Below are 15,090 nucleotides of genomic sequence, written 5' to 3'. Positions count from 1 at the left end.
GGTTTGTTGGGCTTGAATGGTGATGAGCATGGTCTTTATACTTCAGTTTATCATGGGGTTGGTTTCATTGTAGTGTGGTTTATCATGTAGCAAGAATTTCTCAGAATTAAATTCTTCATGCAAATTTTCTGTTTGTATTTTGTGTTTTCTAGAAAAACTTCACAGGGAATGGAGGAAATTGCACACAACAGTGATCTCAGATGATATTCGCAGTAAATCTTACAATGTCTATAAAGTCTAGATGACCCTTCTAATCCAGACCAGACCCCAAATCCAGGACCCATAGCTCTGATCACAGCCAAGGTCCCTCTAACCTCTCCAGTCCAGTTGGTGGCAGTCTGGGATCTACTGGACTGAACTGGTAAGGCTATGCCCAATGCAACGTTTTACCAGGATTGCCCTAAAAATTGACATCATTTAGGTAAAGGGACTGTTCCAAATATGCATTACATTCCTACATAATAGGAAGTGCATGTGAGGGGTTATTTGTTAGAAGAGTCAGACGCAAATCCCACAAGGATGAGCAGTGATTGCAGTACTGAAGGGGTTAAATCTGGGGATCTCAGAGCTGTAACTAAGATTATAGACACGTGCCAAGGGGCAGGGCTAAAGATGTACAGGGCTGTGTTGGTTTTGTATAAGCAACCTATAGAATGGATAAGGCAATGTATAGAAGACCGGGGGGGGGGGGGGTATTTACCTTCCGTGCCCGGAACTTATGACGACAACATCTTCCGATAAAGGCCTCGTGCAAAGCAAATAAATGGCATTGACTCCTGAGATGTCTAGGAAGGCGTGTCTTTCTACCTAAGAAAAGAATCAGGATTTTATGAGACAAACCTCTGAAATCAAAATTTGACCAAATCTGGAAACTTTTCTACTGCGAAGACCTTCAGAGCTGTCTTCACAATTCTGCTCCTTGACACTAGTGATCTAATTCCTCAATATCTCCATTTTGGAACAGAATGTAAGGACTGGAAACCAGGAGAACAAGAAGAACATCAAAGAGCAGAATTGTCAGGGCAGCTCTTGTTGCAATTGATACACTTGGTCTCAATTCCTATTGTATCCAATTGTCTCCAATGGAACCTCCAATGGTTCTCCTGAACGCAATATACAGGATATAAGTATAACACCCAGCCTAGATAACCTAGCTGTAAACTAATAATCTAATCATCTAAATCTACTCATCCAATAATCTAAATTCATCTAAATCCAATAATCTAAAGTAATAATCTAAATTCATCTAAATCTAATAATCTAATCTGTGCATTTTGGAAATATAGAAGCAAAATCCACCACTCACTTTCATCCTGAAGCCGGTGGCGATAAACCATTCCGGGCACAGTTTAGTAGAGCTCCATGCACCATGTGGACCTCCATAGGGAACCCATATGTACCAACCTCCTACAATAGAAACCTGGATACAGAGGGTGAGCAGAAGGAAGGTCGGCATGTTGTCTATTCAGCGGTGGATGTAATGTCGACAAGTCGATGGGAGGGGGAACTGAGGCTCCCCGGATATAGGTGCACTCTATATTCACAACTCTCAAGATCTTGGCATGGACCAATCTATTAGAAAATTCTTCCTCCTCAATGAAAGAAGATCTGTTCAGAAGAGACTCAACCTGTTCTCATTCCGCTGCCAATTTCTTTTTTTTATATTTTATAAGCGACACCATTTTCACAGTCAACGACAATGGAATTTCATAGGCAATGTCCCTGAAACCTGAGAAATTCTGATTAAAATAAAAAAAATCCAATAAATATAAGTTGCCCAAGTCCTATTGAAGATGTGCAGAGTCCTCTGTTATAAATGGTGCACCCCAGGGGTCAGTGCCGGTGGGTGGTTTGGGGTACAACAGTCCATGGGGTCTCATTGTTCTCCTCGTTTGGTGGCAGGTGGACAATGGACATATGGTGGTTATGGGCGGGTGTAGGTGGGTGAATAGGTGATTTGGGGTATAATAATCTTTGGGGTCTCATCTTACCCTCATTTGGTGGCAGGTGGACACATATTGGGCAGAGATCTCCACAGTGGAGAGTCTTCTCCTAGTAGGATGTAGAGTTTGCTCTTCTCATCTGTATAATACAGGATGTAACTCAGGATCAGTACAGGATAAGTAATGTAATGTATGTACACAGTGACTGCCCCAGCAGAATAGTGAGCGCAGCTCTGGAGTATAATACAAGATAAGTAATGTAATGTATGTACACATTGACTGTACCAGCAGAATAGTGAGCGCAGCTCTGGAGTATAATACTGGATAAGTAATGTAATGTATGTACACAGTGACTGCACCAGCAGAATAGTGAGCGCAGCTCTGCAGTATAATACAGGATAAGTAATGTAATGTATGTACACAGTGACTGCACCAGCAGAGTAGTGAGCGCAGCTCTGGAGTATAATACAGGATAAGTAATGTAATGTATGTACACAGTGACTGTACCAGCAGAATAGTGAGCGCAGCTCTGGGGTATAATACAGGATAAGTAATGTAATGTATGTACACAGTGACTGTACCAGCAGAATAGTGAGCGCAGCTCTGGAGTATAATACAGGATAAGTAATGTAATGTATGTACACAGTGACTGCACCAGCAGAATAGTGAGCGCAGCTCTGGAGTATAATACAGGATCAGTAATGTAATGTATGTACACAGTGACTGCACCAGCAGAATAGTGAGCGCAGCTCTGGAGTATAATACAGGATAAGTAATGTAATGTATGTACACAGTGACTGCACCAGCAGAATAGTGAGTGCAGCTCTGGAGTATAATACAGGATAAGTAATGTAATGTATGTATACAGTGGCTACACCAGCAGAATAGTGAGTGCAGCTCTGGAGTATAATACAGGATAAGTAATGTAATGTATGTACACAGTGACTGTACCAGCAGAGTAGTGAGCGCAGCTCTGGAGTATAATACAGGATAAGTAATGTAATGTATGTACACAGTGACTGTACCAGCGGAATAGTGAGCGCAGCTCTGGGGTATAATACAGGATAAGTAATGTAACGTATGTACACAGTGACTGTACCAGCAGAATAGTGAGCGCAGCTCTGGAGTATAATACAGGATAAGTAATGTAATGTAAGTACACAGTGTCTGTACCAGCAGAATAGTGAGCGCAGCTCTGGAGTATAATACAGGATAAGTAATGTAATGTATGTATACAGTGACTGCACCAGCAGAATAGTGAGCGCAGCTCTGGAGTATAATACAGGATAAGTAATGTAATGTATGTACACAGTGACTGCACCAGCAGAATAGTGAGCGCAGCTCTGGAGTATAATACAGGATAAGTAATGTAATGTATGTACACAGTGACTGTACCAGCAGAATAGTGAGCGCAGCTCTGGAGTATAATACAGGATAAGTAATGTAATGTATGTACACAGTGACTGTACCAGCAGAATAGTGAGCGCAGCTCTGGAGTATAATACAGGATAAGTAATGTAATGTATGTACACAGCGACCGTACCAGCAGAATAGTGAGCGCAGCTCTGGAGTATAATACAGGATAAGTAATGTAATGTATGTACACAGTGACTGTACCAGCAGAATAGTGAGCGCAGCTCTGGAGTATAATACAGGAGAAGTAATGTAATGTATGTACACAGGGACTGCACCAGCAGAATAGTGAGCGCAGCTCTGTAGTATAATACAGGATAAGTAATGTAATGTATGTACACATTGACTGCACCAGCAGAATAGTGAGCGCAGCTCTGGAGTATAATACAGTATCAGTAATGTAATGTATGTACACAGTGACTGTACCAGCAGAATAGTGAGCGCAGCTCTGGAGTATAATACAGGATCAGTAATGTAATGTATGTACACAGTGACTGCACCAGCAAAATAGTGAGCGCAGCTCTGGAGTATAATACAGGATAAGTAATGTAATGTATGTACACAGTGACTGCACCAGCAGAATAGTGAGCGCAGCTCTGGAGTATAATACAGGATAAGTAATGTAATGTATGTATACAGTGACTGCACCAGCAAAATAGTGAGCGCAGCTCTGGAGTATAATACAGGATAAGTAATGTAATGTATGTATACAGTGACTGCACCAGCAGAATAGTGAGCGCAGCTCTGGAGTATAATACAGGATAAGTAATGTAATGTATGTACACAGTGACTGCACCAGCGGAATAATGAGCGCAGCTCTGGAGTATAATACAGGATAAGTAATGTAATGTATGTACACAGTGACTGCACCAGCGGAATAGTGAGCGCAGCTCTGGGGTATAATACAGGATAAGTAATGTAATGTATGTACACAGTGACTGTACCAGCAGAATAGTGAGCGCAGCTCTGGAGTGTAATACAGGATAAGTAATGTAATGTATGTACACAGTGACTGTACCAGCAGAATAGTGAGCGCAGCTATGGAGTATAATACAGGATAAGTAATGTAATGTATGTACACAGTGACTGCACCAGCAGAATAGTGAGTGCAGCTCTGGAGTATAATACAGGATAAGTAATGTAATGTATGTATACAGTGACTACACCAGCAGAATAGTGAGTGCAGCTCTGGAGTATAATACAGGATAAGTAATGTAATGTATGTACACAGTGACTGTACCAGCGGAGTAGTGAGCGCAGCTCTGGAGTATAATACAGGATAAGTAATGTAATGTATGTACACAGTGACTGTACCAGCGGAATAGTGAGCGCAGCTCTGGGGTATAATACAGGATAAGTAATGTAATGTATGTACACAGTGACTGTACCAGCAGAATAGTGAGCGCAGCTCTGGAGTATAATACAGGATAAGTAATGTAATGTATGTACACAGTGACTGTACCAGCAGAATAGTGAGCGCAGCTCTGGAGTATAATACAGGATAAGTAATGTAATGTATGTATACAGTGACTGCACCAGCAGAATAGTGAGCGCAGCTCTGGAGTATAATACAGGATAAGTAATGTAATGTATGTACACAGTGACTGTACCAGCAGAATAGTGAGCGCAGCTCTGGAGTATAATACAGGATAAGTAATGTAATGTATGTACACAGTGACTGTACCAGCAGAATAGTGAGCGCAGCTCTGGAGTATAATACAGGATAAGTAATGTAATGTATGTACACAGTGACTGTACCAGCAGAATAGTGAGCGCAGCTCTGGAGTATAATACAGGATAAGTAATGTAATGTATGTACACAGTGACTGTACCAGCAGAATAGTGAGCGCAGCTCTGGAGTATAATACAGGATAAGTAATGTAATGTATGTACACAGTGACTGCACCAGCAGAATAGTGAGCGCAGCTCTGGAGTATAATACAGGATAAGTAATGTAATGTATGTACACAGTGACTGTACCAGCAAAATAGTGAGCGCAGCTCTGGAGTATAATACAGGATCAGTAATGTAATGTATGTACACAGTGACTGTACCAGCAGAATAGTGATTGCAGCTCTGGAGTATAATACAGGATAAGTAATGTAATGTATGTACGCAGTGACTGCACCAGCAGAATAGTGAGCGCAGCTCTGGAGTATAATACAGGATAAGTAATGTAATGTATGTACACAGTGACTGCACCAGCAGAATAGTGAGCGCAGCTCTGGAGTATAATACAGGATCAGTAATGTAATGTATGTACACAGTGACTGCACCAGCAGAATAGTGAGCGCAGCTCTGGAGTATAATACAGGATAAGTAATGTATGTACACAGTGACTGTACCAGCAAAATAGTGAGCGCAGCTCTGGAGTATAATACAGGATAAGTAATGTAATGTATGTATACAGTGACTGCACCAGCAGAATAGTGAGCGCAGCTCTGGAGTATAATACAGGATCAGTAATGTAATGTATGTAGACAGTGACTGTACCAGCAGAATAGTGAGCGCAGCTCTGGAGTATAATACAGGATAAGTAATGTAATGTATGTATACAGTGACTACACCAGCAGAATAGTGAGCGCAGCTCTGGAGTATAATACAGGATAAGTAATGTAATGTATGTACACAGTGACTGCACCAGCAGAATAGTGAGCGCAGCTCTGGAGTATAATACAGGATAAGTAATGTATGTACACAGTGACTGTACCAGCAAAATAGTGAGCGCAGCTCTGGAGTATAATACAGGATAAGTAATGTAATGTATGTATACAGTGACTGCACCAGCAGAATAGTGAGCGCAGCTCTGTAGTATAATACAGGATCAGTAATGTAATGTATGTACACAGTGACTGCACCAGCAGAGTACAGACAAATTTGGGACAATAAATATAGAAGGAAAGATGCAGATCTACTTATATAGTGGTTTAGCCCTAATCCTGTCCCTATACACTGAATGGGAAGCAAGTCTGTGCCAAAGATCTGACAAAGGGGAATAAACAATAGAAAAGGAATTTGTCACCTTGATGTATTATAATCTGCGGCAACATTCACTCTATCAGGAACATGATTCAGTAGTGTCGAGATAAGCTATCAATCAATATATATGAAGTAATCATATCAAAGCTGCTAAATGTAGTGCAGGAGCTATATATGTACATATGTATATATGTATATATGTGTATATGTGTGTCCCCGCTCCCACATTACCCCACATGATATGAGGCCATCTCACGGTAACTCTATATGTCCAAGCTCCATCCACATGTTACAGGACACGACTAGTGACGGCTCATAAAGTCTTATGTTTGTGTAATGACAGTCACCTCTATTACAGAATTGTCTGACCCCTGTATAAGCAATGCCGCCCCTGCTACCTCTTGTGTCACTCCCTCTACCTCATAGATTGTAAGCTCTTGCGAGCAGGGCCCTCAGTCCCATTGTGTGAAATGACTTTCTTTGTTATGTATCTTTCTGTCTGTATTTGAACCCTACTAATTGTACAGAGCTGCGGAATATGTTGGCGCTATAGAAATAATAATAATAATAATAATAATTATTATTATTATTATTATTATTATTTATATGTGTATATATGTGTGTGTATATATAAATACCAGACACACACATTTACAGCAGTGGAGCTACAAGCGGTAAGCTATTCTTACTACAGAATGGTGCCGGCAAAGCCCTGAATAACCTGAATGTTGTCACTGTTGGCTCCTCTGTCATACAGATGACACAAGCTGTGTAGTACAGTCTATGGAGGATGGGAGTAGTAGTACTGTATATATACAGATGGCACTATGTAGTACAGTACAGTCTATGGAGGATATAAGCAGACTGATTGTTTCAGCACCCACATGGCAAATGAGGTTCATTGTGGCAAAATGTAAAGTTCTTCATCTGGGTAATAAGATCCTTTAATAGTCCCACAGTGGGGACATTTCAGTATGTTACAGCAGCCTAGTAATACAGATACAGGATAATACACAGTAATATATTACAGGACACACATAAGCTGAGAAGAGAAGATATACTAGGAGTCCATAGCAGCTAAGGAACAGAAGAAGAAAGAAGACTTCATAGTCATAATCATTAGTTCTCTGTGCGGAGTGTCTGCACTTGGTCTGATGTAGATTATACAGCCTGGTCGCGGTTGGAAGGAAGGACCTGCGATAGCTCCTTCTCACACTTGGGGTGAAGCAGACGGTCACTTACAGTGCTGCCAAGTCCCATCAGGGTCCCATACATGGGGTGGGATTTGTTCCCCCGCATGGAGGTCACCACAGACAGTATCCTTCTGTCACCCACCATCTGTACTGGGTCCAGAGGGCTCCCCAGGACAGAGCTGGCCCTCCTGATCAGCCTGTCAAGTCTATTTCTGTCCCTGGTTGATATACTGCTCCCCCAGCAGGCCACACCGAAAAAGATGGCTGAAGCAACCACAGAGTTGAAGAAGGCCCTAAGAATAATCCACATGTGAATGATGTCCTAGAGGGAGTAAAGCTGTAAGAGTCCCTGGTACAGAAGGACCTGGGTGCACTTGTCTCATTGGTCATATAACAGCACAATGTCAGTCAGCTGCTCTAAGGCCAGTAGGATATTATGTACTATAAGGGGTATGGGCCCACGGCATGGATATAATATTACCACTATATGTCTTTGTTTATTCGTGCTAATTATGTAACTATGTATCTGTCGTGGCACTTTGTGGTTACAGCCAGGAGACGCCACTGACCTGCAACTTCCTCATTTATCACAATGTAGTTGAATATTTCCCTTCACATTATATAATATAATCTTATGACACTTGAGGCTTCAGGTAAGAGGAAATATCACTGAGCCGTCTACATGTGAACTGTCCGTCTATTGTCACTCCCCGGGACTTGGATTCTCATCAGGAAGTTCATTACAAAGAGGACAAACACTTCTTCTAGTTCGGCTGCTTACAGAATATCCAGGAGCTTATATGTGTAACCTGAAAAGTCAAGAGCTTGTGAGACCAGACAGTGCATCAGCTAAGATCTCCATTTTGAGGTCATTGAAAAACACAACTCATCCCCTTAAAAACTAACCCCCCCCCTCTTCCCGGGTTTAGTTTTTAAGGGGATGAATTGTGTTTTTCAATTACCTCATTTTGGAGAATGGGAACAATACCGGATTCTAACCCTCTGCCGTTCACGGAATAACACAAATAACATGTGACCCTTATTTCCGTGGACAGTACGATTATATCTATACCTAATATGTCGAGGAGTTTCAGCATTTACTAGTCCTGCACAGTAAAAACATTTTTGTTAAGGTGTTTTCTGGGTTTTTAGAATTTGAAGTCATTGGGCCCAGCCACCATACAATGTACACGGCTAGTCTTGTGGGGTTCACCATCTTTAGCAAGAAACCCTCGGGCATCCTATTCTGCCACGTATATAGGGGGTTATCCAGGGTTACTGATGATCCTGGAATCCAAGTACAGTCCCTATAATGGAGGAAGGAATTTTTGCCACTCCTGCTGTGGACACCAAAATGTCAATAACTGGAAACCCCGGTTCTAAAATATTGTATTACAGTAATAATGACTAAGGAGTAACGAAAAGGGAAGGAATATACAAAATGTTTTGTCGGAATCAGGAAGTCAGATGCAATCTTAAGTAATTGGTCAAGTGTCTTGTAAGATATATATATGAGAAAGTTTTGGGCAAAGACCTGATTATCTACCAGCAGCTTTACATGATAGTGAGACCTTCCTAGAGAAGACAAGATGGTGCCCGTCCTTCTGCTCTTGGTAACTCTGCAGAACTTAGTGGCATCTGGAACCATCATATCTGTTCCCAATGGAGATTTAGAGGGTTCCTGGGGTGTTATGGAGGTTTGTGATGAAGGAACTGAAATCCGAGGCTTCCAAATCAAAGTGAGTAATGTTTGCAGATTCAATAATTTAGATGTATAGCAAGAGACTATGGTGGACTTAGAGCAAGAGACTATGGTGGACGTAGAGCAAGAGACTATGGTGGATGTAGAGCAAGAGACTATGGTGGACGTATAGCAGGAGACTATGGTGGATGTATAGCAGGGGACTATGGTGGATGCAGAGCAAGAGACTATGGTGGATGTAGAGCAAGAGACTATGGTGGATGTAGAGCAAGAGACTATGGAGGATGTAGAGCAAGAGACTATGGTGGACGTATAGCAGGAGACTATGGTGGACGTATAGCAGGGGACTATGGTGGACGTAGATCAAGAGACTATGGTGGATGTAGAGCAAGAGACTATGGTGGATGTAGAGCAAGAGACTATGGTGGACATATAGCAGGAGACTATGGTGGACGTATAGCAGGGGACTATGGTGGACGTAGATCAAGAGACTATGGTGGATGTAGAGCAAGAGACTATGGTGGATGTAGAGCAAGAGACTATGGTGGACGTATAGCAGGAGACTATGGTGGATGTATAGCAGGGGACTATGGTGGACGTAGATCAAGAGACTATGGTGGATGTAGAGCAAGATACTATGGTGGACGTATAGCAGGAGACTATGGTGGACGTATAGCAGGGGACTATGGTGGACGTAGATCAAGAGACTATGGTGGATGTAGAGCAAGAGACTATGGTGGATGTAGAGCAAGAGACTATGGTGGACATATAGCAGGAGACTATGGTGGACGTATAGCAGGGGACTATGGTGGACGTAGATCAAGAGACTATGGTGGATGTAGAGCAAGAGACTATGGTGGATGTAGAGCAAGAGACTATGGTGGACATATAGCAGGAGACTATGCTGGATGTAGTATAGCAGGAGACTATGGTGGACGTATAGCAGGAGACTATGGTGGACGTAGATCAAGAGACTATGGTGGACATATAGCAGGAGACTATGGTGGACGTATAGCAGGGGACTATGGTGGATGTAGATCAAGAGACTATGGTGGATGTAGAGCAAGATACTATGGTGGACGTATAGCAGGAGACTATGGTGGACGTATAGCAGGGGACTATGGTGGACGTAGATCAAGAGACTATGGTGGACGTAGAGCAAGAGACTATGGTGGACGTATAGCAGGAGACTATGGTGGACGTATAGCAGGGGACTATGGTGGATGTAGATCAAGAGACTATGGTGGATGTAGAGCAAGAGACTATGGAGGATGTAGAGCAAGAGACTATGGTGGACGTATAGCAGGAGACTATGGTGGACGTATAGCAGGGGACTATGGTGGACGTAGATCAAGAGACTATGGTGGATGTAGAGCAAGAGACTATGGTGGATGTAGAGCAAGAGACTATGGAGGATGTAGAGCAAGAGACTATGGTGGACGTATAGCAGGAGACTATGGTGGACGTATAGCAGGGGACTATGGTGGATGTATAGCAGGAGACTATGGTGGACGTATAGCAGGGGACTATGGTGGACGTAGATCAAGAGACTATGGTGGATGTAGAGCAAGATACTATGGTGGACGTATAGCAGGAGACTATGGTGGACGTATAGCAGGGGACTATGGTGGACGTAGATCAAGAGACTATGGTGGATGTAGAGCAAGAGACTATGGTGGATGTAGAGCAAGAGACTATGGTGGACATATAGCAGGAGACTATGGTGGACGTATAGCAGGGGACTATGGTGGACGTAGATCAAGAGACTATGGTGGATGTAGAGCAAGAGACTATGGTGGATGTAGAGCAAGAGACTATGGTGGACATATAGCAGGAGACTATGGTGGATGTAGTATAGCAGGAGACTATGGTGGACGTATAGCAGGGGACTATGGTGGATGTAGATCAAGAGACTATGCTGGATGTAGAGCAAAAGACTATGGTGGACGTATAGCAGGAGACTATGGTGGACGTATAGCAGGAGACTATGGTGGACGTATAGCAGGAGACTATGGTGGACGTATAGCAAGAGACAATGGTGGATGTAGAACAAGAGACTATGGTGGATGTAGAGCAAAAGACTATGGTGGACATATAGCAGGAGACTATGGTGGACGTATAGCAGGGGACTATGGTGGACGTAGATCAAGAGACTATGGTGGATGTAGAGCAAGAGACTATGGTGGATGTAGAGCAAGAGACTATGGTGGACATATAGCAGGAGACTATGGTGGACGTATAGCAGGAGACTATGGTGGACGTATAGCAGGGGACTATGGTGGACGTAGATCAAGAGACTATGGTGGACGTAGAGCAAGAGACTATGGTGGACTTATAGCAGGGGACTATGGTGGATGTAGATCAAGAGACTATTCTGGATGTAGAGCAAGAGACTATGGTGGACGTAGAGCAAGAGACTATGGTGGACTTATAGCAGGGGACTATGGTGGATGTAGATCAAGAGACTATTCTGGATGTAGAGCAAGAGACTATGGTGGACGTATAGCAGGAGACTATGGTGGACGTATAGCAGGAGACTATGGTGGACGTATAGCAGGAGACTATGGTGGACATATAGCAAGAGACAATGGTGGATGTAGAGCAAGAGACTATGGTGGATGTAGAGCAAGAGACTATGGTGGACATATAGCAGGAGACTATGGTGGACGTATAGCAGGGGACTATGGTGGACGTATAGCAGGGGACTATGGTGGACGTAGATCAAGAGACTATGGTGGATGTAGAGCAAGAGACTATGGTGGATGTAGAGCAAGAGACTATGGTGGACATATAGCAGGAGACTATGGTGGATGTAGTATAGCAGGAGACTATGGTGGACGTAGATCAAGAGACTATGGTGGACGTAGAGCAAGAGACTATGGTGGACGTATAGCAGGGGACTATGGTGGATGTAATTCAAGAGACTATGCTGGATGTAGAGCAAGAGACTATGGTGGACGTATAGCAGGAGACTATGGTGGACGTATAGCAAGAGACTATGGTGGACGTATAGCAAGAGACAATGGTGGATGTAGAGAAAGAGACTATGGTGGACGTAGAGCAAGAGACTATGGTGGACATATAGCAACAGACTATGGTGACTTATAGCAAGAGACAATGGTGGACGTATAAAGAAGGACTAGTATAGGACTAGACAAATATATAGATAAGGATTAGAACTTATATGTTGACAAGAACTGAACCTGATGTATAGATGAGGTCTAGAACAGATGATTACACAGAACTAGTTTGGATGAATTAGACATGGACTAGCAGTGGTGTGGCCATAGAGGTTGTAGTGGTCGCACTTGCAACCAGGCCCTTAAGCCAGGGGGGCCATAAGGACTCGAAAAACGGAAACCTGAGCGGATGTATGAACTTAGTGTTTTACAATAATAATGATTTAAGGACTGGTACTCGTGTAGATAGGGATTAGGGAGAGTGTGCAAACAAGGAATTGGCACAATGTACAGGCAGGAACAAGGATAGATATATGGACATATCTAGGACCATCAACAAGGACTTATATGGCTGTACATCCAGATCGTAGGACAGATGTATGGGCAATGAGCAGGGAGACAAAGACTAGAACAGATGTTGGATTCAATCCATTTATCACGTCCATTATACTGATGTGGTGTAAAATTCCGCCTAATCTTAGGTACATCAGCGTCAGGCAGCTTTAGATGACACAGCTTTGAATGGAATCGCTCTGCATTGCACCGAAAAAATGTCTTCGGAAGTGGTGAAGATCATTAAATGCACTGAAGGAGCGTAAGTACCAGGACATGATCATGTTTAAGACTCAACCTTAAGATAACCTATCATTTGGGCACCCTCTTCCCATATGACCCCATTACGGTGTATCTCGATTGGACCCTCTATTAAGCAGAGCAAAATCTTTTTAGAAGGAGCAGATATGGTCCTGTAGGACCTCTGGTATCCATGAACTAGAGAGATCCAGCTTTATATATAGCTTGTAGTTCTTGGACCACATTCGTATTTTAGGAGGTCTCCACCAAGTGTCTCTATTCCTGGATTCCTGGTGGTGAGGGACCTTATGACATCCAGTAACCAGGGCTCAAATATGATTGTTACCTCTGCACCGTCCATATCTACTCTCCTTCCTTGGGATTAGATGCTTACACAAGCTCAATAGATATATTTTTTACAAACTGGATGACCAGACAATGTGAGTTTGCATTGTGATTTATTTTTTGCTTTTTCCTTAGATTTGGCTCCTGGGGTCCCGTATTCTGGTGTGAATCAGGATATCTCAAAAACTTTAGCCTGAGAGTTGAGTCTAAAAGCAAGACAGATAAGACAGGCGCCAATAACATCAAGTTCACCTGCTCTGATGACTCTGTCGTAGAGGGGAATGGCCTGTCCTGGGGAGATTATGGACCCTGGAGCCATGACTGTGAGAACGGAATACGCGGAATCCAAACCAGAGTCCAGGAAAAACGGGGATTTTGGAGAGATGACGTCGGTCTCACCGATGTCAAGTTCCTATGTCGTGAAGAATAAAGCGGTCAATGTATATGAAAACGTAAAATTTAGGAGATCATCATTATATTTTTGGAAATGATCTTTTTGCATAGATTTTTGGACGATGGTGGACGGTTTTTGATGGTTGATGACTGCGGAGTTTGGGTGAGTGGGTGTTAAGGAAGGATGATGGGTGATGGAAGCTTGTGGGAACAGATGAAACGGGATGGGTTTCGATGGCCTTCTTGTTTACCTATATGCATTGTTTCTTCTTAAAGCTTCCACTTCTTTCTTCCATATGTATTGATGTATTCAGACTATGAAATAAAAAAACTAAGAGATACATTGTTGTTCTTCACAAATTGCAAACCACCAAAATTGTGAAGAATGTCCATGAAAAAATGTCACCAGTTTTAAGCCTCAAAGTCTTGCCAATCACATGCCAAGTCTCACGAGGCTCCCCCGTCTTTTGGCATCTTCCTCAGACCTCACTGTATAATAAGTGGAGGCCCAGGGGGGTGCGGCATCATAATAAACAATATATTCCCCTTGTCCCAACTCCCTTGGGCTCCCTTGTAGCATCCAACAGTCCCCCACGTTCCTCTTCCAGCCTCTTTTGGCCTTCCGGTTGATGTGAGGCCCCCCGGGGACATCGTTGAGACCTGCCATTGGGCCTCAACAGTCACATGGGACATACCAACGTTATGATACTTGGCAATCCCCATTGGCTTTAATATGCAGAACCTTCTAAACAATGACTCGGTCACCGATTCATTACTTTTGGTAAGTACTAACCACCACTAACCACATGCCGGTTTTGGAAATCGTGGCGTGTCTGTGTTGTGGGTTTTCACCACAGAATGGACCCTACTGTAGAATATAAAGGACCAATTGTTAATGTGGAGAACAAAGATTTGGTTAATCCACCCGGCCGCCTGATAGTTTTGAGGAGGGGCTCAATTATTTTCTCGATATTTTTAGATAAGATTTTGAGGAGTTTTACGACAGACACCAAGTTGTACATTATGGACAGTAGTGGCGCAACAGATCCGCCAGCCATCTTGATTGCCTCCTACATGAGCACACAGCGCATGCGCAGGATTTGGATTTTGCAGAAGACAGCGGCGGCTGGTGACACAACCAAGAGGAGGACGCAGAGAAGAAAGCTACATGAAAGGGGCGTGAAGGAAAGGGCCAGGAGGCGGCATTCCGGTATGGCACTGCTGTGCTCGGAGCATAGGGGGAACATCTTCTGCGCTCCTCGAGCTTCATTTACATATATGGAAAAAACAATATATTTAAAATAAACAGAAGAACACCAAAAGTAGGAGCTAGAATAGCCAATGTGTCTTTAGTTAAAAAACTAAATTTC

The 15,090-nt window shown here is 43.0% G+C and overlaps 1 protein-coding gene and 1 pseudogene across 2 annotated transcripts; one reads left to right on the top strand and one right to left on the bottom strand.

The window, feature by feature from the left end:
* LOC142204380 (NACHT, LRR and PYD domains-containing protein 12-like) overlaps window positions 1-15,090 on the bottom strand; it is a 997,553-nt pseudogene that overhangs the window by 420,295 nt on the left and 562,168 nt on the right.
* LOC142204670 (vitelline membrane outer layer protein 1 homolog) lies at window positions 162-13,879 on the top strand. Of its 2 annotated transcripts, XM_075275977.1 has the most exons (3): window positions 9,118-9,267; window positions 12,892-13,004; window positions 13,463-13,879. In XM_075275977.1, the coding sequence occupies exons 1-3, from the start codon at window positions 9,118-9,120 to the stop codon at window positions 13,755-13,757; spliced, it is 558 nt and encodes a 185-aa protein (XP_075132078.1). In that variant the 3' UTR covers window positions 13,758-13,879. The 2 variants fall into 2 exon arrangements, 1 of the variants encoding a protein (XP_075132078.1); XR_012716140.1 differs by lacking the exons at window positions 9,118-9,267; window positions 13,463-13,879 and adding an exon at window positions 162-361 and having other exon boundaries at window positions 12,892-12,975.

This window comes from Leptodactylus fuscus, chromosome 5 (assembly GCF_031893055.1).
Source record: "Leptodactylus fuscus isolate aLepFus1 chromosome 5, aLepFus1.hap2, whole genome shotgun sequence".
Lineage (NCBI taxonomy): Eukaryota > Metazoa > Chordata > Amphibia > Anura > Leptodactylidae > Leptodactylus > Leptodactylus fuscus.
The sequence above is the reverse complement of the archived record's forward strand: the minus strand, read 5'-3'. Positions and strand labels throughout refer to the sequence as shown.